At 35.3% G+C, this 25,062-nt stretch overlaps 1 protein-coding gene across 5 annotated transcripts in view; it reads left to right on the top strand.

Moving 5' to 3' along the window:
• LOC131144868 (SH2 domain-containing protein B-like) overlaps nucleotides 1-24,826 on the top strand; it is a 72,855-nt gene extending 48,029 nt beyond the window's left edge. The window contains exons 7-13 of one of the 5 annotated variants that reach the window (XM_058093783.1): nucleotides 427-792; nucleotides 16,677-16,951; nucleotides 17,157-17,249; nucleotides 18,020-18,182; nucleotides 22,099-22,448; nucleotides 24,259-24,336; nucleotides 24,438-24,826. In XM_058093783.1, the coding sequence (XP_057949766.1) occupies nucleotides 427-792; nucleotides 16,677-16,951; nucleotides 17,157-17,249; nucleotides 18,020-18,182; nucleotides 22,099-22,448; nucleotides 24,259-24,336; nucleotides 24,438-24,456 (1,344 nt within the window). In that variant the 3' untranslated portion in view covers nucleotides 24,457-24,826. Of the gene's footprint in view, nucleotides 1-426; nucleotides 793-16,676; nucleotides 16,952-17,156; nucleotides 17,250-18,019; nucleotides 18,346-22,098; nucleotides 22,449-24,258; nucleotides 24,337-24,437 lie in introns of those variants that run through there. The other 4 variants (XM_058093784.1, XM_058093786.1, XM_058093788.1 and 1 more) reach the window with 4 other exon arrangements.
• The last annotated feature ends 236 nt before the right edge of the window (nucleotides 24,827-25,062 follow it).

Raw genomic sequence — 25,062 nt, 5'->3', positions numbered from 1 at the left:
TCTCACGGATTAACATCCTAACACACTTAATAATAATAATACTCTCAGACATAAATAACCTATAACATGTTTACTACAGTATTGCATAATGGGTCAAAATACTGCTCTAGGGGAGGGATGGTGTTGAACGTGTCATGGATGCGGTTTCTTAATAAGAGTGTGTATGTAACATTTGTTGCCTTGACTTAAGAAAATTGGAGAACTGTTAGAAATTGTATCTTATGTTGAGGCCATGTTGTGCATGAGACCACGTTGTGCAAACTCTCTTGAGAGGCTTTAGACAAACTCTTTTTTTTTTTTTTTTTTTAATTTTTGTTTTTCCTGGTGATGGTTTACTTCATGTTGTCCAGATATCATTTGTTGACTAGTTGCATCGAGATTCTGTCTCTACCTTATAATTGACTTCAGCTTCATTCTGAATTTCAGTTGTCATCCAAGTGTGAAAGTAGGTTGTTTCGCATAAGGTTTGACATACCGAAAATTGGAAGATACCCTTTCCTTGAGGCCTTTTCTGTTCCTATTCGTTGTGTCTCACGGAATCGCAATACCCGGCCATTCTCTATGTGGAAAAAATCATCATTTGACGTCCAGCCATCCAATGGATCTCAATCATCTGGTTTAGATGACGAATCCTTGGAATTTCAGACTAATATTATACATGAACTAAAACCTAGTCTCCCATCAAAGAGGATCAGACTGGAAGAAGAAAAATCTTGTGCAACATTTAGAGCTGGTCCCACCTTTGAACAACACGAGGAGGAATGCAACTCTCATGCGTGCACTGCTAGTCAGGTAGATTTTGATCATTTATTGTTTATTTTTTGCATCAAAATATATATAAAATTTTTTTGCTGATTAAAATGTACTACCTACTAATATAATATTAAAGTGTTATCCAAATTGCTGCCATGTCTGGCATGGACATACCACTGTATCTAGATGGTTGTGATGTCTGAAATTTGATGGTAAATGACCCTGTCCATAAAAATCCATTCTTAGTTCCTTTTTTATTTTTCTTTTATTCTATTTCTTTTTTTGGAAGGGAGCAGGAGGTGGAAAGGAACTTCTTTGTGCAGTTGAGAATATGATCTGCCAATGGGTAATTGGATGGTTTTATTCTGCACGTGTCTGTCTCTTTCTTACTTAGATGTACACTAGTTGCAAATGCAAGCCACATCAATATCAAAAGTTTATAGAATTAAATGTGTAATATTATTCCATTATTTTTATTTTATCAGTAAAAGAAGAGTATATGTTAAAAGGGCATCAAGGGGATGCCAAACCGAAGTAGAAGAAATCAACCACCTTGTAGGGTGTCACGAAAATAAAAAATTACATTAAACTCATTTGCTACAAGTAGACTAGGGGTAGCATTTGGTCGGTTCGGTTAATTCGGTTAATTAATCGAAAAATTTCGGTTAAAAAATCTCATTAAATAAACAGACCAAAATTCCATATTTAAGCGAACTCAAAACCGACCAAACCGAATTTCGGTTAAATTGGTTAACCGATTTTAACTGATTTAATATTTTAATATATATAAAATATAAATAATATATAAAAAATAAATAAAATTTTAGTATATATATAATAAATAAAATATTTTAATATATAATATATATTATTTATTATTAATTTATACTATTTGGTTAATTTAGTTGACCGAATTAACCGAACCCAAAAACCAAACCGAAAATCGAAATTCAACGAAAATGAAAACTGAACTGAACCGAATAAATTTTTAACCAAACCGATCGACCGAATGACTCGGTTATTTCGGTTTTAACCAAGTTATGCTCACCCCTAATGTAGACTATGCCAACTAGTAACCGCAGTAAACCATTGCTCTTTATTGAATTGAGGTGTTGAGATTGAATCTTTGAGAACTCTTTTGTTCCTTCTTTTCCATAGGCACCAAAAAATTGCGAGAGGAATGAGAGACAAAGCCATCATCTTTTCCTTTGTTGATTCAGGCTCAAAGCTCTCCATCAAATCAAGTGGTAGCCCACCATTGTCCAATAAGAATTAAAGCCACATTCCAAGGATTTCTGGTTCAGGGGCTACGGAGAGGATATGGTCCACTGATAGCCTCAACCATGGAAAGGGCGCATCTGTTGGGAATGGAGAACCCCCTTCTTTGCTAGTTGTCTAGGGTCAAGATATTACTGTGAGCTGCTATCCTAGGTCAAAAAGGTAGCCTTATTAGGGCAGCTGTTGATGAAAGTAAGTTTTTGTGATTGATGAACTTAACTAGGAATATCCAAAACGAGAACCCTTGGTGTTGTTTACAGATGATGTTGTGCTAATTAATGAAAGTAGGAGTTGAGTGGAATCTAAGTTAGAACTTTGGAAAACCGCATTAGAGTCCAAACGTTTTAGGGTAAGTAGGAATAAGATAGAATATATGAAATGTGACTTACGTAAGGAGGAGTAGTGAAGAGAAGATTAAACTTGATAATCAAGAACTTATTAGCGCTAATAGATTTTGATGTCTTGGATCTATTATGCTAGTGGAAGGGGAAATTGATGATGTAATACATAGAATTAAAGCAGGTTGGGTAAAATGGAGGGGTGCGTCAGATGTGTTGTTTGATTGTAGAATATCCTTAAGATTAAAAGTAAAGTTTTATGAGACGATTATAAGGCCAGCTATACTTTATGGTTCAGAATGTTGGGTAACTAAGAAAAAACATGTACAAAAAGTAAAAGTTGTCGATGTGTGAATGTTAAGGTGGATGAGTGGTATAACATTAAAAGATAAACTAAGAAAAGAACATACACACAATACTTTAGGCATAACATTGGTTGAAGACAAGATGAGGAGGGGTGACTTAAATGGTTTGGGCATTTGAAACACAGGTCTAGTAGTGCACCTCTAAGGAGGAGTGAGTTAGTTATTGTTTCTGGCATGAAAAGGGTAGGGGTAGGCCTAAAATAACTTGAAATGAGGTAGTAAGGAAGGATTTAATGGCCCTTAATTTAGTAGAGGAAAATGCTCTTGATCGGGTGAATTGGAGAAAAAGAATTATGTAACTGACCCCACCTAGTAGGACTTAAGGCTTCTTGTTGTTGTGATTGTTGTTATTAGGGGCAGCTGTCATCTGGTCTGAAATTTTCACAAAATTGTTGAAATTTTCGTCACCCTCGAAATTGAAGTGGCAATCGATTTCCATCTTGCATAATTTCCATCGAAATCTCAATGAATCATCTAAAATTTATTGAAATTTTGAAATTTTAGCAAAACTTGTCGAAATTTTGACTGTGCTATTAAATTTCCTAAGAATTCATTGAGAGATTTAGGAGTGAAGTGAAATTTCTCACTTAATTTATTTTTATCGAAACAAAAGATTATTACAAGTGCTTTTGAAATTATATGAAAAAATAAACTTACAACAACATTTTATTAAACCATTCATGTCTAAATTATCATTATTTGTATAATAAATAATATTTAAATGATTTATGAATTTCATTTGTATTAATTGAATATGTTTAATACACATTATCTTACAAATACGCTTGATACACATATATTGCAACTTTTCCGCCTCATGCACAACATTGATGTATTAGTCCTAAAACTTACATTATTATGTTTGTTAACAATTTCTAAAGTTTCACAAAGAATTCCTTGCTTTACTATTAATTTCCGTTATTTTTTCAAATCAAAATCGAAATTGACATCGAAATAGAAATTTTCGTCTAAATTTCCGTACTTTTGGAGCTTCAAAATTTGAGTCGAAATCGACATTTAAGACCTTTGTTGTCATCCATAATCGAGACCAAGGGGAGTGAATGTTGTTTGACTCTCGGATAAAAAGTTTTCTATAAAAGGATTTGATAGTGAAGGCCCCCTTTTTGTCTAAGGACCAAACGGGAAGGTCATTAACGTTTTGAGGCTAGATCTTGTAAAGATGATTGTAGAAATCGGTGATCTAGTGAAGTTCCCAATCTTCCATATTTCTATGGAAGAGGATATTCAAGAAAAACCCCTAAATTCATGCTTGAAGGTGCTAACTAATGCAAGCATCCTTATGACAAGCTATGTTGTAAATGGCTAGAAGTGAGGCACTGAGAGCCTCAAATAACTCTAGACATTTTGCCAAAATAAATGTTGTCTCCATCCCCCACTTGAAATCTAATAAAGGAGAAAAGTAATTCCAACCTTTCCTAATGTATTTCAACACCCCTACGCCATGTGGACCTCTACTAGCCCAAGAGATCCACCCATCGTTCTCAAGTCCATATTTCATTGGAATAATTTTCCGCCAATGGTGTTATTAATCTCCAAAACCATTTTCCAAGAAGGGCTTTATTGAAGATGTGAAGGGACTTTAAACCCATGCCACCTAAGCTAATTGGCTGTTTCACCAAGCAGCATTTGACTAGGTGGAATTTGAATTCTACTCTCAAGTTCCCCCAAAGGAACCTCCTTCGAATCCCTTCCAATCTTTGGTAACAGAAATTAGGAGTGGGAGGAGTAACATGAATTAAACTGGATGGTTTGTCAAGCTGCTTTTAATAAGAGTGAGTCTCCCTCCTTTTGTCAAAAAATTCCTTTTCCATCTTGCTAGCCTTTTCTCAAACTTCTCGATTGTGGGATCCCAGACTCCTTTATCTTTAAATCTCTCCAAGAGGTAACCTGACATAGTTGATAGGGAAGGATTGTAATTTGCACCACAAAAGACCTGCAAGGAGAGATCCTCCTAAACTATAGTCAATCGGAATAATTTCACTTTTTCTGAGATTAACTTTCAAACCTGAAATGGCCTCGAACACTGCTAAAATGCAACATATATTTAGGATGTTTAGAGGGACATCCTCATAGAAAATGTTGGTGTCATTTGTGAATGAAGGGTGAGATCTCCAAAGATCTTCCATTTCTGCCAACTTTGAGGCTTTTAAGGAGTCCTTTGTTAGTGGAAATTTCCAACATAATGCTTAGTGCTTCCATCATCACAATGAATAAGAGGGGAGACAAAGGATCCCCTTGTTTCAGATCTCTAGATAGACTTGGCAAAATGACTAAAATCCATTAATCCAAATCAAATTCGATATGCTTAAACTGACTCATAACCAATCCGCACATTAAATGAGTTGAATATGGTTTAAACTTTTTTTTTTTATCCGCCTCTAAATGAGTCGTTTTGGCAGATTTAGGATTTTATCCGATAGATCCACCTATCCGCTAACAAGTAATATTTAAATTTATTCATAGTCTCGTATGCCTATGCTTATTAGGCATCATTTCAATTAGCATAAGCTCTATTGGCCAAGGCTTAGTCCCACACTCCCAACTCCTGCATTACTATATATGCCTCTAGTTCTTCCCCACGATTTTCATCTTCAACCTTATTCCATTCTGATCGTTATGATTCTATTTATGAAGTAGATTACCAACCAAAAAATCCAGAAACCAGCCTTGTTCCCCAAACCAAAGATCCCAAAATCACAAACCCATACTTTGTCTATGACAAGACCAAGTATCCTTTGAATCTCTTGAAAAAGTTCGTAGCAAAGACTGCAATACCAAAGGGAGTAAAGGAGCTTATTGAAGCTTCAAACTTTGATTCTCACTAGCTGATGGCAACGAAAGCAGAACAATTTGTGACTCTAGAATTCCCTTATGACTTCCAAAGAAAATATCTCAACCAAAGATATTCTCATATACACATGGGGGCCGTCAAGCTTTATTTAACCTTTCATGGGAGGAAAGGTCTTCCAGTCAGTTTCCAAATTGCTTTACTTGATTCCAAGTTTTGCAATTATGAGCATGACTGCATCGCTACTATGCAAACAACATTAAATGAAGGAACAGTGAGCTTCACGATCTTTCCAAACTACTGCATGCCTCTTAATGATCCAAGTATGAGAACAACTCTCAAGGTCCAAATTCAAATTGTTGGAGCTCCACAGATCTCTGACTCTTGTGCGGTCACTCTTCATCACCAGATGGTGTACAGACTATTAAACCATTCCTTTGACCTGGTTGCACCAAGAGAAAATCAGGATGCACTCCTGGTTAACTATGATACCAGTCTCGTTCCTAGTTATGTCCATATTCCCAGACAAATATTTAGAGAAGAGCTCATCAAACTCCTTCCAGAAGCCATGATAACCAAATATGAACAATTCCATTATATCCCCACACCAGTCATCCTTTATGATCCCATTTACAAAACCATGCCAAATGGAGATGTCCATATATCCTTCCCAAAAACTTATGAATCCACAACTGATTCCCAACCAGTCTTCCCTACCATGATGATTCAGCCATACCACAAACCTCCTATCCATCCAGAAGAGCGAAAGGCAGAAATCAAACCATCATCCCATAATGTCAACTTGGTAGATCCAAAAGCATTGGGATCTCATATCCCAATTCCTTATTTCCAAAGAAATGGCGCTCCTGTGTATCAGCCTTACACAAAGGACGGACATAAATGGTTTGATGTAGATTGCACATGCAATGACTGCCTGACAAACCCCATTTATGATTATGAAGATAATCAGAAAAGAAAAAATGGGAAAAGAAAACAGAAGAAAAAGAATTCTCAATAGCAGCTCAAGGAAAGATATAAAGAAGGAGATCCTACAGTAGGCTTGTTGGGAGAACCATCCGGAAAGTTCGACTATTAGTACTATGTCAACTACAGAGCTGGATGGCCATATGGATATCCAGAAGAACAGCAAGGTGATGATAGTAGGTATTCCTACGAAGGTGATGATGTTCCTTAGGTCAATATGATCAGGACCTCAAACTATGAAAATGATTTTCCACCATTGGAGTATGAAGACCCATGACTCAAAACAAGACATTCCTAGAAGATTAGAGACCTTGACATCATCAATCATGCAGGATCCTCTAAGCAAATTTCTGCAGCTGAAGCCACCCTTAATTGGCAATCTGAAAATGCCCTTGCCTAGAACAAAATGCTCTAGCAAATTATTGACAATCAAAGGGAATTGACAAATAAGTTGACAACATATTTGACATCACTGCCATTTTCATCGATAAGTGCCAAAGCAAGATCCAGAGAGTCCATGAAGAACTCATGCAAATAATTTAGCACACTTCATCCTTTTCGCCTGCTTTTAAGAAAAAAGAAGTAGAAATGCAACACCTCAAAGCTCAATTGAATTCTCTCAAGCAGAGTCAGCAACAACAACACAGATAGATCAGGATTGATCCGTTATTCCCACCAACCAGCTTGGCATTCAGCTCTCCTTAACCAACGTTCTAGCCAATATCAATGCAAGCTTCATTTAGAGAAAGTGATTCCTTTTTGCATCTAAAGAAGAGGCAGCATACGCAATAGCAACCAACCCATACCGAAAGGGTTGAAACAACGCAAGCCTCATCCGCCAAGAAGAAAGACAAACAAAAGATTGGTGAAACTAGCAGTCATGAACCTAATGTGGGAATTCTTGAGAAAGACAACTCCATCTCCAAGCTTCTATCCAAGTTGGCGACACCTTCCCAAGACTGTCTAAAAGAAATCCTGAAAAAGGATGAAACGCTCCGAGCTCTCCAAATAATGGAGGACGATTCGTCCCAATGTTCATCTGAAGAGGAAGATTCGTCCCCTAAAGCGGTAATGATGACTCAACCATCCACTCATAGATCTGGATACGAAAATTTCTCTGATGAAGAAGAAATCAAAGACAGCATCAGTCTCTCTAAAGGATCTTCGTCAGCCAATCCTCCCCAAAGCTCAAATGCTTCAAGTGCAAATGGTCCATCTATCTCGCTCGAAGGACTTCCACCTAATCAATGGCGAAATAAGATTCTAGAACTTCATGCCTAGTGTACGACAGAAATGATGAAAGAAGGAATCACGTTAAGAGAAGTCATCACTCGAGCTATCTCGAAGCTTGTCGGAAGATTGAGAATCTGGTGGATTAACCTTGGAGAATATAGACGGTTTCAATTTTCACAAGTTTCAAGCTTGGATGTGTTCATCTCCCAAATCCTCGAAGAATTTTGTGGAGCATGGGAAGATCACATTAGCCAAGCCCGAGAAGAGTATATGAAGATAAAATGCTGCTCCCTTAAAAGAAAAGATCTTGAGAAGCATTATAATTTTATCTCTAAAAGGCATTATACTTTGTGCGAATCTGACGACATCAATCTGAAGCAAGCTTACCTGAATAGCCTATTAGATCCACTTGGAGAAGAAGTGCTTCGAGAACTCTAGATGAGTGGAAAAAGACTAGAGAATACCTCTTTAGGTAAACTCTATCAAAGTGCTCTTATGAATTTGGATGCACTCTGCAAAAAATACGACATGTATAAGAGAGTCTAGAAAGCAGACAAAAAAATTACTAAAGAATGCAAAAGGAAGGATCTTCGTATCAAGTGCAAAGGAGATAAACATTGCTCCTGCTCAATAGGAGAACCCAGAGAAGTAGATTTCCGAACACAGGAAATCTAGAAAGTCGAGACACAAGAAGAAAAAATGGAAGTATCTGAGAAAAAGGAAGCATTGAAGAGACCCAAAAAGACAAAGATGCTACATCTGCAATCAAAAGGGGCATTATGCAAAAGATTGCCCAAAGAAGCAGAAACGAGTAAGACTTGTTCAGATGTTGCACATGAACACAGACTAGGACTCTGAGGACAACATTGAATCGGTATTCTCTCTCGATGATGATCAAAATGATGAGTCAATCCTCGCATTCCAATAGACATATGAGACAGATAGATCAACTGATATTTCAAACAATGAAGATGACAAGCTCGAAAGTTTCCAAATCTATGAATGCTCCAACATTCGACCCATCAAAAATGATGATTGTGCCAACATAACAAAGGAGGATAAAATCCTCAACCTTTATTCCATCCAAGAGACAATGGCAACTGAGTTCAAAAGAGAAAACCATATTACTCCAGCAACTCCAGTTTGGGTACTAGCTGAAAAGTACTCAAAGCCTATCAAGGTCATTGCTCTCTTTGATACAGGGTCAGCATGCAACTTCTTGGATCCCAACTTCCTGCCCAAAGACAAATGGAAACTGTGCTCCCAAAGTTTCAAAACCGCCAATGGAGGAAATTTTGGCGTTCAGAGAAAAAGTGTTCCAATCTACATCAGACTCTATCCTGGTCACTTAATAATTAAAGCCACATTTTATGGATTCAATTTTCCTGGCAAAGAAATGCTTATTGGGTTCGATATTATCCAACACAAGGGCAAGATCTAGTGGACAGAACAAGGACTCAAGTTTCAAAACTATCTGCTCCAGTGGACGAGGACTCCATTAGTTTTCCATATCACTCAAACAATGGAAGAAATCAAAGCCCAGCTCATCCAATTTAACTGTGTAGATAATCACAATGAATTCCTAAAGAAATGCCCAAAGCCATTATGGAAGAACCCAGAATTTTGTGTGAACCTTCCTTTCAAGAAAAATGAAGACATTAACCCAAGGAAGGCAAGTCATAAAGCAATGAACCCGGATCATTATGCATTGGCCCAATTGCAAGATGAAGGGCTAATTAAGCCCACCAAATCACAATGGGCTTGCGAAGCCTTTTATGTCAATAAACGGGCTGAGCAGACGAGAGGAAAATTCAGGTTGGTCATCAACTACCAGCCACTCGAACCACTTTCTTGCTGATGATAAATTCCTATTGCCAAATCGGGTTAGTCTCTTTTCACAACTTTCGGAGGCCCATGTCTTCTCAAAATTTGATCTCAAAGCTGGATTTTGGCAACTAGGCATTAGCCCAGAAGATAGGCCCAAAATAGCATTCTGCATTCCAAATTACCACTGCCAATGGACTGTCATGCCATTTGGGCTTAAAGTTGCTCCATCTATCTTTCAAAAGGCAATGATCAGAATATTCTAGCCCATACTCCATCATGCCCTGGTTTACATTGATGATATCCTATTATTCTCAAAAGATGAGGAGACACATGGCAAACTTTTGAATGATTTTAAGAAACTAATCACACAATATGGGATTATGCTTTCTAAAAAGAAGATGATTATTGGAGTTAATGCTGTGGATTTTCTTGGTATGAAAATTAGCTAAGGAGAGTATGTACTCCAACCACATATTGCGACACAACTCAGCACTTTTCCAGACAACCAGATGACGACAAAGCAACTGCAGCAATTTCTTGGTATTGTCAATTACATGGCAGACTTTGTCCCAAAGCTGGCAACATACACAACACCTCTGCACTAGCTTTTGAAAAAGAAGGATGCACCATCATGGGAATCTAAGCTGCTTTAATAGAAGAAAAGAAAGATGGGACTAGACATGTCTGTGGTTACAAGAGCGGTGCCTTCAAAGAATCAGAATTACATTATCACTCCACTTTCAAAGAGATTCTGGCCGTAAAAAGAGGAATTGAAAAATTGAGTTCCATCTAATCGGCCATACTTTTATAGTTGAAATGGATATGTCATCTTTTCCAAAGTTGATCCAATTTAGGCAGAAGATCTTACCACAAGGCCAATTGCTTAGGTGGGCAAGCTGGTTCTCGCAGTATAAATTTGAGGTAAAGCACATCAAAGGACAGCACAATGTTCTTAGTGACTTCCTCTCCAGACTAGTCAATCCTTAAGTCCTTTTCCTTATGGCATCTTCATCCAACCAATCTCTTTCTAGCCTTGTCCAGACTCTCCCAAATGAAGTCCAAGACGACCTTCTTCGTCATACAATAGGGAGAAGTAACAAAAAAATGATCCAGAGTCTGCAGTTCATCCTTTTTTCTAAATATGGACATGTTGATGCTCCAATAAAATGCATTGATTGGCATCCGCTCTTTCCATACATCAAAGGTCTCTGGGTCCCAACGCTGTCGTACATCAATTTTCCTAAAGAAGCCTTCCTTCTCCTTTGGTATCTTGCAAGATCTTATCGTGTTGGTATGATCCTCCACAAACCATGGACATTTGCCTTCATCACCGACCATACACAAAGGCCTCAGCAGTACAACTATCTTAAAGACTGGCTTCTCTTTTTCTTGACAGAATAGCAATGGGTTGTACACCTCGACTTCATGATTGGATTCCCTTATCTTCTTGTCACATTCTACTTACAGGATGAAATTCAATATAACAAAGGGGACAATTTTGTTAACATTTTTCCAGTCTGTGAAAGGATATGAAGTTTCAAGGAAAATCCCTTTGCTGACCCACATTTGTCGGTACGTGACTAGATTAATATTAGTTAAAGCCTTTGTTATATTAACCATGTTAATCCAGACAAGTTACCATAAGACCTGTTCAACCCAGTTCATTTCCAAGATGACAGAAGGGCCAAAAATACTCATTACCCAATACTGTTCCCGCATTTTTATAGCATATATCTCACAAACAGGTTGGCACTTTACTATGTGGAACAGATGGCACCAATGGAGGCATTGATGACCTAGAGATCCTAGCAGTTTATCCCGAAGAAGAGGAAGAAGACTACAGAGCCAAACAAAAGCCCTAATCCGACCCCTGACATGATCACCTGGCCGTTTATCTTTAGCTTTTGCTTTTGTCAATGTGGAATCTTTTGCTTTATAACTTTGTCAGTGTGTAAGCGTTTGCTTTATGTCTTTGTCAGTGTGTAAGCTTTTGCTTTATCCGGTTGTAAGCTTTACTTTAGAAAAAGCAAAAGGTGGGTGTATATTGTTTTGGATTTTGTAAAGGAGATAAAGGAAAAAGAATATGCCAAGATGCCAAGGCATATTCCCTCTCTCCTCATCTATACAAGGATATGGTTAGGAAGTTGAGAGTTAGTCCATTATAAGAAGTTCTCTAGTCTCCTTCCTTGTAATCTCTCTTTCCGGTAATGAAATATCTCTCAGTGTGTTTATTCTAAAATACTCTCTCTCTTCCACTTTTTGTAGGCCTGTCAGGCTTTGCAATTTTAATGTCCCATTATGGTTCCTAAAGCACCTTCCCTGAGGCCCATTAAATGCCCCAAAGCAGTAACATCCAAAGCGATTTACCGAGAATATTTAAAATTAAATTTTGATTTAAATTTTCCAAAAGCATTAGGGGATTTGATCTCTGCGATAATGGATCCTAGCTTCACTAGCAAGTGGAGTCCTTTGCCAAAGGAGTATGAAGCATGTTGCCATATGGTCCTAATGGAAATTTCTGACCCACACTAGTTCCATCCCAAACTTCAATCTTCCATAGGTTTCCCGATCCAGAATCCCTAGAACACCAAAGCAGTCATTCATGGCACCTACGCTCTTTGAGAAGTGTATAGATTGGCTCCATCTTTTTTCTCAGAAATTTTCCAGGCACAAGTGCCAGCCCACTTGGGTTGCTTTGCTCTAATAGATTTTGTAATTATTTGTTATTTTTGGTTCTATGTATTGTTCTTTTTCTTGTGTTTTGGGACGATATTTTATTTTTTGTCTTCTTTTTCATCTTTTTGCTATATTTCATTTTCATTCTCTTATAAATTTATTTATTTTTTGTTTATAAAAACAACAACAAAAACAGGAAGCCTTCTGTTTCATGTCCACCTTCTGGATTCCCAAACTGATCATCACCAAGTATTCGAAGTATAGAGAAAGAATTATTAGACTCCATTACAATCTGTGTATCTTTTTGCACCCAAACTTTTATAGCCTTACTGTTTTTGTCAATATGCTCAAATTAAAAGCATTTATTACTACACATCTGTGGTTTCCAGGAATATTGGATCAACAACTTTATAATCTCCCTCTGCTGTCATGAGCTCAATTTGATCTGGTAATACATGATTAATATCAACTTCAATACAGATTCTTGCACAGGATAGATTTTTCGTCTTTGGTGTAAAACAATTCTAGTAAAGAGGCACAACCACAGAACTTGCTGTATGACTCAAACCTTATATCAGTCCAATAGACAGATCGAATACCATGAAACTTTTCCCAATTAGAAATTGTATGCCAGTTTTAGGCATTGATTTTCAGCTTGCAAGGACCAATTAGAGAGGAAAATTGACAATAAAAATGAAGGCTCTCCCAGGATGGCTATTAAATTAACCTTAAGAAGGCCTTTGACTCAGTGAATTGGGAGTTTCTTCTCTGTTTCTTAGAAGCTATTTGGAACCCTCCCCTCCCCCCCACCCCCGATCCCCCTTATTTTCTGCAATTGGATAAAAGAATGCCTCAGTAGAGCTTCTCTTGTTTTATCTGTTAATGGTTTTCTTGAGGGGTTTTTCAAAAATAAAAGAGGAGTCAGGCGAGGTATCTCTTTGTTATGGTGATGGGGGTGTTTACTAAAGTTTTAGCCTCTGCAGCTTCTAAAGGAGAATTGAAGTTTAATGCTAAGTGCAAGAAAATTAAGCTTACAAATTTATGGTTTGCAGATGATTTAATGATCTTTGGGCATGGTGATCTGAAAACTGCCATGAGTATTAAAAACTCTTTGGATTTCTTTTACATTATTACTGGGCTGCAGGAGAACACAAAATCTATTTTCTTTGATTCAGGATTGGATGATACTATTGTTCAAAATATACATTGTATATTGAATCTTTCTGTGGGAAGTCTGCCTGTTAAGTATTTGGGTCTTCCTCTCACAGCTAAAAAACTAAGCAGAGAAGATTGTCACAGCTTGGTAGAAAGAACCTCTAATTGTATTAATAGCTGGGCTTCTAAGATCTTATCATTTTCTGGCAGAATTATTCTAATAAAATCTGTTCTAATAAGTATACATCAATATTGAGGCTCCTCTCTTGTCCTCCCTAATGCTGTGATTAAATGTCTGTAGAGTAAATTCAACTCTTTCTTATGGAAAGGGAAAGAATTATTTTCCTCATCTGGCAACTTAAGCTGGGATAAAGTTTGTAAACCAATTTCTGAAGGATTTGGGATTATTTGTTTGAATGATCTAAGGGATATTTTTGCTGTTAAGCTTCTATGGTTAATTTGTATTTTTGCTAATTTTCTTTCAATCTCTTGGTTGAGTCACTTCAAGCTTAAGGATAGAAATATATGGGCTATTAAACCTCCTCCCCATGACATTCCAGCTTGGAAAAGTGTGTTGAAGATCAGACACAAAGTGGCTTGAATTTTCAAATACAACATAGGGAAAGGTAAAAATACTTTCTGTTTGGCCGTCTATATTTAAAGTATAGCTATGCCATACAAAATGAGTTCTCTCTCCGCAGAAATGCAACAGGTCCTGAAATAATAAGGGGTAATTCTTGGTCTTGGCCTAGAAGATCTACTAGAAAAATAAATGAAATCATTGCAGCTATAAATTTCCTACCAAATTCAGAACATTCTGACCATTTCTTGTTTGCTGATCAAGTGGTTACTAAAATCTGTCTTGCTGATATTTGGGAAGCCATCAGGGAAAAATCAAAGGTCATGTTTTGATATAAAGTGGTTTGGTTTAAAAACCACATCCCTAGGTATGCTACTGTCCTCTGGTTGGCAGCATTGAACAGGCTAAAAATTTGACAGGGTAACCAAATGGAAAGATCTTGAATCTTAAAATTGTGTTTCCTGTGGGGCTTCTATCGAAAGCAGAGATCCCTTATTTTAATACTGCGATTACACATTCCAAGTTTATAAAAGAGTTGCTGCAATAAGAAATATATGTAGTCCTCAAATCTGGCAGATTGAGTTGGAGAGGATTACGCGGTTAAAAAAGGTGTAAGCTGATCTGAATAAGATGATCATTGCCATCACAGTCTATCATATTTGGAGAAATTAACAAGATCATCTTTGGAAGTCATAATGGAAATATAAATTCTCTAATCTCCTTGATAAATGGAGATATAGAAAGCTTCATACCTCATGTTAAATGTTTAGTGAGTTTTAGTTAATTTTTGTTTTTTTTGTTTTTTGTTTTGGTCTTTTCTTTTGGTTGGTTTGTACTGTACTTGTATTTGTTTCCCTGTGCTTAATATATTCAGCTTACCTTCTTTCCAAAAAAAAAAAAGCAGCCGCCTTAAATCCCCCACTAGGTAGGGTTGGTTACATGAATCCTTTTCCTCCAATTCAACCATTGAGGACATTTTCCTCTGCTAGTTTAAGAGCTATTTGGTCATTTCTCACTATCTCATTCCAAGTTATTTTAGGTCTACCCCTACCCCTTTTATTGAAAAAAACAATAACTCACTCCTCAGAGGTGCGCCGCTTGGCCTGCTCATTTCAAATGCCCAAACTAGCTAAGCTACTCCCTTATCTTGTCCTCAACCTTTGCTATGCCTAGTTTATTGCGAATATGTTCGTTCTTTAATTTATCTTTAAATGTTATACCACTCATCCATCTTAACATTCGCATTTCAGAAACTTTTACATTTTGTGTGTGTTTCTTAGTTGCTCAACATTTTGATCCATACAACATGACTGGCTTTATAGCTTTCTTATAGATTTTTTTAATTTTTATTTTTATTTTTAAATTTAAGGGTATTCTACTATCATGCAGCATGCTTGAAGCACTGCTCCATTTTACCTAACCCGCTTTGACTCTATGATTACATCCTCTTCAATTCCTCCTTCCGCTTGCATAATAGATCCAAGATATCCAAATCTACTACTGCTATCAATTTTCATGATTATCAAGTTTAATCTTATCTCCAATATTCTTCCTTCAGTTACTGAAATTACATTTCATATATTTAACCTTATTTCTACTTATCCTAAAACCTTTAGATTGTAAAGCGGTTCTTCAAAGTTCTAACCTAGATTCCACCCCACTCTTAGTTTCATCAATCAAGATAATATCATTTACAAACAACATACACCAAGGGATCTAGTTTTGGGTATGCCTAGTGGATTCATCAATCACTAAAGCAAAAAGATAATGGCTCAAAGTAGAACCTTAATGTACACCTATTGTTGTTGGAAATTCTCTAGACTCTTCTCCTACAATTCTAATGCTAGTCGTTACTCCAGCATACATATCTTTATTGATCTCATTTTATCGATTGCATACTCCCTTCCTTTCTAAAACCTACCAAAAGACTTCCATAGATACTTATAATAGGCTTTCTCTAGGTCAATAAAAATAATATGCAGGTCCCTCTTATTTTCCCTGAACTTTTTCATTAATCTTCTTAAAAGATAAACAACTTTTGTTGTTGATCTCCCATGTATAAAACCAAATTTATTCTTTGTTCAATCACCCTTTCCCACAGTTTCATCATATGACTCATAAGCTTAATTCCAATAGCTATTACAATTTTGAACATCACCTTTGTTTTTGTATAAAGGTATTGACGTTGATTTTCCTAGTTTTATAGTAGTGTTGAATGATTAGTTAACCATATACTCTTTATCCCTTGAACATTTCCAAACTTCAATTTGGATGTTATCTGGTCCTATAGATTTTCTCACCTTTGATCTTTTTTAAAGCTATCTTAACTTCAGTGACTCTAATTTTGCGAATAAATCTCCTAATTTTAGTCTTTTCTTCATCTATCACTTCAAAGTTCAAGCTTTCAATTTGGCTTTCAATAAACAGCTTACTAAAGTATCTCTGCCACCTCTCTTTTATGTCTTCCTCCTTCGTCTTTGAGCTCAAGAGTTCACTTTTTGAAAATATCTTGTGTATTCTTCAAACATCAAATCTCTTTTGTAATCTTCAAATATCTTTTGTAAATATTTCCTTTGGTGTTGAGTTCATTTCTGACATTTAGATTATCTTTTCTTTGTGCATCTGTGTTGTATATTTTGTCAAATGAGTCTTCCTCATCAACATTCAGTTTTGTCCAGCATGCATTAGGGACAAATTTGGCTGGAAGACTACAAAATGTCGATGCAGCAGAGAACTCCTCATCTGATTCAGAGAGTACAGAAGAAAACCTGTCTCTCAAGTCTTCGTCAAGTGGTCAAAATCCAATTTCAGACTTGGTGATATTTAAGTACTGTCTGGGAAGCTCCATAGAGAGGACGCTTCTGCTCAAGGAAATAGCAACTTCTGCTTCTGACCAAGAGCTCTTGGAATTTGCACAACAGGTTTCCCTATACTCAGGATGTTCTCATCATCGGTAAGTGCGATGTTTTTATCTTATCATTTTTTTTATTTTATTTTTAATTTTCATATCTAGTAACTGTGTAGTGTCCTAAAAAACACGCAGAAACTTCATTTTGAAGATTAATCAACTTGGGCTTTTTGAACTGTTGTTAATCTACTAGAATGTCTACTATAATTGGTTAATGATTTATCATTTTAGTATTCATATTCCTTTCTAGACTTACTAGAGGCATACAATGGAATTTATCTGGCATGATGTCTGGGATTGCTTTTTGTGATGGAGGAGACACCATGCTATCAAAGCCTTCAAAGTAAATTTATCTAACCACAACTCAGTTTATTTACTCATTGTAATTTAATTTCAGGTGCGAACTGTGACAGGCAGATTTCCTATTGTATACATAGAATTCATACTACCAGGATCCATTTGGGTCAAGTATTTTACCTGGGGAAAGGAAAGGAAAGGGAAATAAGGAGGAAACTAATTTTTCATTATATTTTCCTTTTATATTAAATTCTATTAAAAATGAAAGTTTGTTTTTATATGATTAAAATTTAAAGCAAAATAATAATGATGTGTAAAATCAAAATTTTGTTCAAGAATTTGGTACATTTTTCGTTTTGTTTCTTACTTTCTTTGATAACTAAACATGAAAACATGGATTCCTTTGATATTTTTCTTTCCTTTCCCTAATATTTTCTGAATTCCAAATGGGGCCTAATAGATTATGGAAATGAAAATGCATATGATTCATATAAAGAGAGTGTCCCATGAATCATGTCTTAGTTGGAGGGCTTATGAAATATTTGTGCATGGAAATGAATTTAGCTTGTCTGGATCTTTGCATCATTGTAGGATTAGGGATTTGTGTTTGATTTGAGTTTTTCTATAAACACTCCTAATTGAATTGACCCAGTAGTTTCCTTTATTCCATTTAGCAATATTTGGCGCAAGCTCAAAAAGTACGGCATATTCCTGTTGTCTTTTCCATTGTGCCTCTTATATTCCACTTGAGTACTGTTTAGTGATCTTTGGGATCTATCCCATGGATATTACAATTTTTCCTATCTTTAATTGCAGCTGCCAAATAGTAATTGCAAAGAGATTAATCGAAGAAGGAGCAAAATTTTGGAATTTGATCTCGCAGAACAACCATTGTGTCCATTGGGACAACGTAACATTTGAGATTGAAGAGCAATTCATGAGGATTGCTTGCTGCAGTACAAGATCTCTATCCCAACAGGTTCCCTTTTTCTCTTTAATATGCTCACACATGGCAACACAAGCCGCAGCTCAGATACTTGTTATTAATTTTGGTCTATGTAAAAATTTGCCATCATAGATACCATGTTATTTTGTTGGCAAATTTCTTGAGGTGTGGTGAATAAAAATGACTGGTTTGAAACTTGTGTAGTAGTGGTTGGCATTTGTGTGAAAGAGTTTCTGTGAGATATAGTGGGCAGGTGGTAGCTAAGTGAGTTTGTGAATATTGACGATGGTTTGATTTAAGTTGATGTTTTAAAAAGGTGAAAGCATAACATGAAGCATTGGACCCTCATGAGACAAGACATAAGTGTTTAGGAATTATATTTTAATATATAAATAGATAAATGAGTTACATATATATTGGAAAAAAAAAAATAAGGTTGTGTATAAAAGTTTGAAAAATTAATTCAAATATGATCTCTAAACTACTTGTTGGTCATTCTAAGCATAGAAACTAAAAAAATGATCCAACTAAACAATGCTAAGAGATAATCATAATAATATTACCAAGTTCATGTTGATTTGATGATCCAAGATGCAACTTTTAATTGTTTTGAACAACAATTTTGGAAATTCACTAAAATTAGAACATTCCTTAGTACATTCTTACGCACATAAACTTTGTTAGCCTAGTTTAAAACCACAAAGAACTCAAAATGCATAAGCCTCAAAAGGATTAAAGGCGCACCTTTTGCGCAAATGCATAAGCGTTATGGTATTGTGTGTTCGCTTTTTCAGAGTTTTGTATTTTAGTTTATGCCTCAGGGCATTTTAGGGATATCTCATCTTGAAGCTTACCTTGATTGTAGCTTTTAAAGAATTGGCTTAAATTTTGATTTGATGAGATCCAAGCTGATCCGCATTTAATGTGTCGAAATGAATGTGATCTGCCTGTTGATTCCAACTTGGAGGGATGACCATCCTTTTATGTAAAAGTAAAAAAAAGCATTATCACTGTATGATAGACATGCTATTCTGGAATGGAACGTCACTTATTTTCTTTGGTCACGGGTTGCAAGGACGCACTATAATTTTGTTAGGTGGGAGGTTGTCTTTAAGTCTGAGGAGGGGCTTTGGGTCTTGGCAACTTGTTGTCTAACATCACAGCTCTATTGGGCAAATGGTTATGGCAATTCCCCTTAGAGGTGGACCCCCTATGGCACAAAGTTTTAAGAAGTAAATTTCACCTAACAGGTGAACCATTGGGATGCTAATATGGGGCTTATGTTCATTTAAGAGTCCTTGGCTTGGAGCTACATTTTGTAATTTTATTGTTTTTTTATAACTTTGACAAAGTTCTAATTGGACAGTGATTCTGGTGTTTTCTTTTGAGGGATGTTTGGGTGGGAGGCTCAGCATTATTGACCCCTTGGATTTATCATCTCTCTTCTGTCCATAGTGCTGTTATTTATTTGTTATAACGATTGTGCTATCCAAATTGTTTATGCAGTTATTTCTTTTTTCTTTTTTATTTTTTATTTTTTATTTTTTATTTTTTATTCCTAATGGTAATACTGTTTTTTGGGATTCATTTCATAAAGTATTTGAATGATAGGGAGCTGTAGGAGCTTGCTTCTTTGCTTTTTGTTGAAAGACTGGAAAGGATGTTAGGATGTGGGTTCTGCATTCTTTGGGTGATTTTTATTGGCCTTCTTGCAAATCCTTATTTTGTCACCTTATCAGATATAATTTCTTTTCCTCTTCATCATCCTATTTGGGAAGCAGAAATCCCTTCTAAAATCAAAGCATTTAGTTGATTGGTAACCCTTACTAGAATTGACACCAACAATCTAGTGCAGAGTAGAAATCCTTCAAAGGCATCATCCCCAGATGTTTTTTTTTTGTGATGCAACGGGTTGGAGGCAGTTTTCCATTTATTTCTACCCAGTTCATTTACTTGGGACTTGTGGAATAGATTGTTTGGTTATGGGGTGTGCCGGAAGATGGTGGAAGACATTTTGGATATTTCTTTTATAAGATTTGGGAGGAGTAAGGATGCTGTTAGTTTGATGAGGTGTGTCTTCTGTGCTGTTAAGTGAGTAATTTAATCAGAAAATGACCATGTATATCCTCATCGTAAGGAAATTGTTTTTACCTTTGCTTTGGGGCCGGAGGTATTTGGCATCTCTTTGGGCTGTTTTAAGGGTACATGTGATGTTGGATGCAACAGACTTGAGGAGAAACTAGAGAGTGAAAAGGGAAATAGAGGAAGAAAGGGTGGGGATGAAAAGGGAAGGAAATGAGAAGTCATGAAAGACAGATTAAAACATAGACTCAGTTAATCATCCAAAGTTATTACCTTCACATCATAAACACACACACACACACACACACACAGAGCTAAGAACCGTTAAGATAAAACTATAAAATAACCTCAAAACTAAAAAAAAAAAATTATAAAATAACCCAAGACAAAGTAAACATAATTGAAATAAATAGAAAATCTCTAGTGTCTTAAATCTGTTTCTTTTATAGAACTGTTTAAAACTTAAAAAGAAAAAGCAGTCGTCCATCAACAAGCTCTGAGGATTTTCAGCAGGATTGGAAGGCTTTAGTAAGTTAGTTTTATACTACTACTTTTCTCCTTGTACGAATATTTCTTCTCGCCTAACAATATACTTTCTTTTTATCTGAATTTTTTTTTTTTGAATAGCAGAAACCATAATAAAAAATTTATAGTGTATAACTCAAATGGTTGAGTTCATTTGTTCTTATTTAGGTGAAAGAATGATTGAATAAATGGGTCTTGTTAATCACAGCAGAATGCTGAACCATTTAATCTTTAGCCAACTATCAAAACTAAGGTTTTAATTTCTCCTTTTTACCATGATTTATCAATTTCTTGCAATGAAATGTTAATGTGCAAAATGATGACATAATGGTCGTACTGTTTTGAAAGTTTATGCTTTTTAGGAGCTTTAGATGCTGCTCTACAGTGGGCAATTTTACTTGGTTGTGGTCTCTAGCAGTGTAGGTCCTGCAGTTGTTTGAATAGACAAGTTCATGCTCCATGCAAAGCTGAAAATTTATGCAAGTTGAGTGTCAGACTAGACTTTTTTCATTTTGGACTTCACTAAATCAAAAAGACCATTTGAATGGCTGGCCTAATATTTAAGTGTCTGTTTGGTATAATTTTTGTTTTTGGTTTTCTGTTTTCATTTATGTATAGTGAAGAACAGATATGAAAATGTATGGTTTACGTTAATTTTTGTTCCTGTTGATGGTTTTCAATTGTTTGTGAAAAAATTGAAAGCTAGATTTTGTCGTTTTCAGTTGTTTTGGCAACCTTTTGCCAAAGTATTTTAGTGTTCAGAATTAATTTTTTAAAAATTAAATCATTCATTTTATGTATACTTTTTAATTAAAATAAAAATAAAATGATCATATGAATTTAAAGCATAATTAAAATAAAAAAATGGCCATAAATTTTCAAAAAATAAAAAAATCCATGTACAAAATATTTTTACTATATTTCAATTTTCATATACAATAAGAATGTTCATTTAAAGTGAATTTTGAAATATAATAAATAAACAAAATAATTATAATAATTTTATTTTAATTATAGTATTTTTAATTTATATTACTTTGTACTTTTATTATTTTAATCATATTTTGTAATTGTTATTTGATTCAAGGAAAAAAATGAACATTTGTTTAATCAAGTTTTTAATTTGTTTTAGTTCTAAAAATATTAACCAAATAGGTCGCTGGTTTTCAGTTTTTAGTTTTTTTTTTTTTCAGTTTCGTTTCTGGTTTTCATTTTCATAATTTTTGACAATGATACCAAACGGCCTTTAGTTTTGTTTTTTAATGAAGTTTTCTTGCTAGTCATTTTGAGTATGAAATCAATGTTCATAGCTAAAATTTTCTGTGGGTTGTTAATGTTTCAGGACTTTGAGCTTCTAAGGAAAATTGCAGGATGCCAAGAGTTTCTTGCCCGAGAAAATTTTGACAAGATGTGGCATTGGCTGTACCCTGTAGCTTATACTATATCACAAGGATGGATAAATACATTATGGAGTTCTATAGTACCAAAATGGATAGAAGGATTCATAACAAAGGAAGAAGCAGAGTCTTCACTTCAAGGTCCAATGCGTCTTCAGGAGCCTGGTACATTTGCACTTCGTTTTCCAACTTCAAGGAGCTGGCCCCACCCAGATGCGGGTAGTATAATTGTGACCTATGTTGGCAGTGATTACGCTCTTCACCATAGGCTGCTGTCGCTTGATTTTATGCACAGGTGTCTACTTGTTACGTTTTCTCCTTCCATTTTCCTTTATTATTACATAATATACACAAATTAGAAGAAAGTATATCGAAAATAATTTCATCCTTGTTTCCATGTTTATCTAGAAGTATTATTGTCCTTGCTTACTCATGTTGCTAGGTGCCAATTAAGGAAAAAGAAAAGTTAGGGTTTATTACCCTTGTTTGAAATGCAAGGCAGAACGAAAAAGAAAAGTTAGGGTTTATGTCTTCAGTTACATGCAACTTCCTCCATGTGGCTTCAATAAGAAATGTACAGGGAGATCTAAGATACTCATGGACATATAGAATCTCATTGTGGATATTGATAAGGTGTTGTATCATCACTGAAATAAAATTTCGTGGCTCCCAAGATATGTGACGAAAGTTTCACTTGAGTTTGGGAAGATCTCTTCTTCAAAATCCTTCCGTGTGTTTGGGAACTTGGAGTTAGGTCCTCTAATTTGGGTATTTCGAGGATTTGAATGGAGTTTGGTAGCGAGTTTCATTCAAATTTGCACATCTAAATCTAAGGCTTGGAATACATGCTCCAAACCAAACCTGATTCTCTCTGACCAGGAAAGAGTTACATTGGGAATATTCATCAAGCTATAACCTATAAATATATGAGCTTTTATGTGGTCCTTGGGGTGGGTCTGATTCACATCAATGTGTACATGTCCAGGGCAGTTGAAATCCACTTAGTTTCATGCAGATGTAGACTATAAATGATGAGAATCATACTTAAAATAAGATTCTTAAAACATTTACATTCGTTATCCTGTTGAATTCTTGTCCTATGGGAAATATCCTTGTATTAAATGATGAATCTACACTCAGAGCACTCCTGGTGTCTTCCTGTTGTAATTTATATAAGTATTTCCTTGTTTGCGTATGGATATATTTGTGATGACAAGCATGGAGAATTCTTAGAGGATGAAGGATACTTGATAACTTGAGGTCCTTGTATATTTTGTAAAATGTGACTGTACTGCAGTCTATGTTAGTATGGTCCTATTATTCCATGCATTGATAAGGTAAAGTGTTACCCTGCATAATGTTCCTTTATTGACAGAAAAAATCGCCCTTTCAATTACTTTATCTGATGCACCAAGGAGATTTGATTCCCAAGATATGAAAACAGAAAGTTGAATCAGACATACCTTTTTTTTTTTATATTGGTATTAGCTGAATGACATGATTGACAAACCAATGAACCTTTTTATGTTCTTGATTGCATGTCGGTGTATGCTGGATGTTGCAATATCTAAGAGCTAGCAATTCAACCTGTTCATATGCTGTACCCTTTAGATGCTATACATTATGCGCAATAGTGCACATGCAGATACACACTATGATCTCATTATTGCCAGATGCATTTGGTTTGTCATAAGATTCCAGTAATCCTTTAGGTTACTTTTAGTTCATGGAATGCCTTTTTTTAGGAACAAGTTAATTATAACAGATTAATTATAGTTACTTATAGTTAATTACATACAAATATGTTGGAAGCATAAAGTAAATAAAATAACAATGTAAAACTTTTTGCAAGTTCATAATAAAGAATAGATAAGGAATATAGCAATTTCCAAATTTCACTATAGGGATGTCTATTCTTTAAGGTAAATATAAGGAATAACTGTTACCTCTATTTCTAATAAATTTTTCACTACATTTCATTTTATTCTAGGGAATAGCTATTTTGTGAACCAAACAAAGCATTAATCTTGTTCATATTTGCTCTGGGAAAAATTGCACAAATGGTGATATACTATTTATTAGCTTGCTTCATTTTACCTATGTAGTTCTGGTGAAAGAGAAATGAATTTGAAACCATTGCAAGATATGCTACTGGCTGATCCTGAGCTATCTCGATTGGGAAGGCAAGTTAATGTTTTCTTTATTTTAATTTTTGCTCGTTCATTGGAACCTGATATATTAAATGATTACTTGTACCGATGCGAAGTTTTCTTTGAAAATGCAGGATAATAAGGAGTCATTAATCTTGCACGATATTTTTCCTAGATATTCTGCTTCAGGCAAAAGGTCTGCGAAATGATTTTTCTGTGTCCTTATGTGTACACATGTATTATGTGTACATGTAGCAGCTCCCCAGAGATAAGAATGTAAATGTCCGTTATGTGTAACTTGCTCCCCAGAGATGAGAATGTAAATGTCTGTTAAGTGTAACTTCATGTATTTTTACAAAGATAAAGGGAAGAAATATTAGCACCTTTTTTCCTGTATGCCTAGTTGAATGTGTCAACATGGCCCTATTAACATACTAGAGACTTCAGTTGCTTTAGGTTTGAACAATGTTTTATTTTAAGAATATAATGGTTATAATAGAAGAATTTTATAGTTTACATAAAATATATTATCATTATAATGAAACAAATAAAAATGCAAAAAATTGTATCAATCCATGATTAGGAATAAGCAAAGAATAATTATGATCAAATTTCACCAGAAATATTTATTCTTTATTTCATGTTGGATGTTGTAATATATGTTGGATGGAATAATACAAAGTTTTATATGAGTGACTTTTTATAAACCATTGCATTTTTATATTTTTTTATTGTATTTTTAATGTATTTTATTTTATT

Source organism: Malania oleifera, chromosome 12, assembly GCF_029873635.1.
Source record: "Malania oleifera isolate guangnan ecotype guangnan chromosome 12, ASM2987363v1, whole genome shotgun sequence".
Lineage (NCBI taxonomy): Eukaryota > Viridiplantae > Streptophyta > Magnoliopsida > Santalales > Ximeniaceae > Malania > Malania oleifera.
This window is presented reverse-complemented; position numbering and strand designations above follow the sequence as displayed.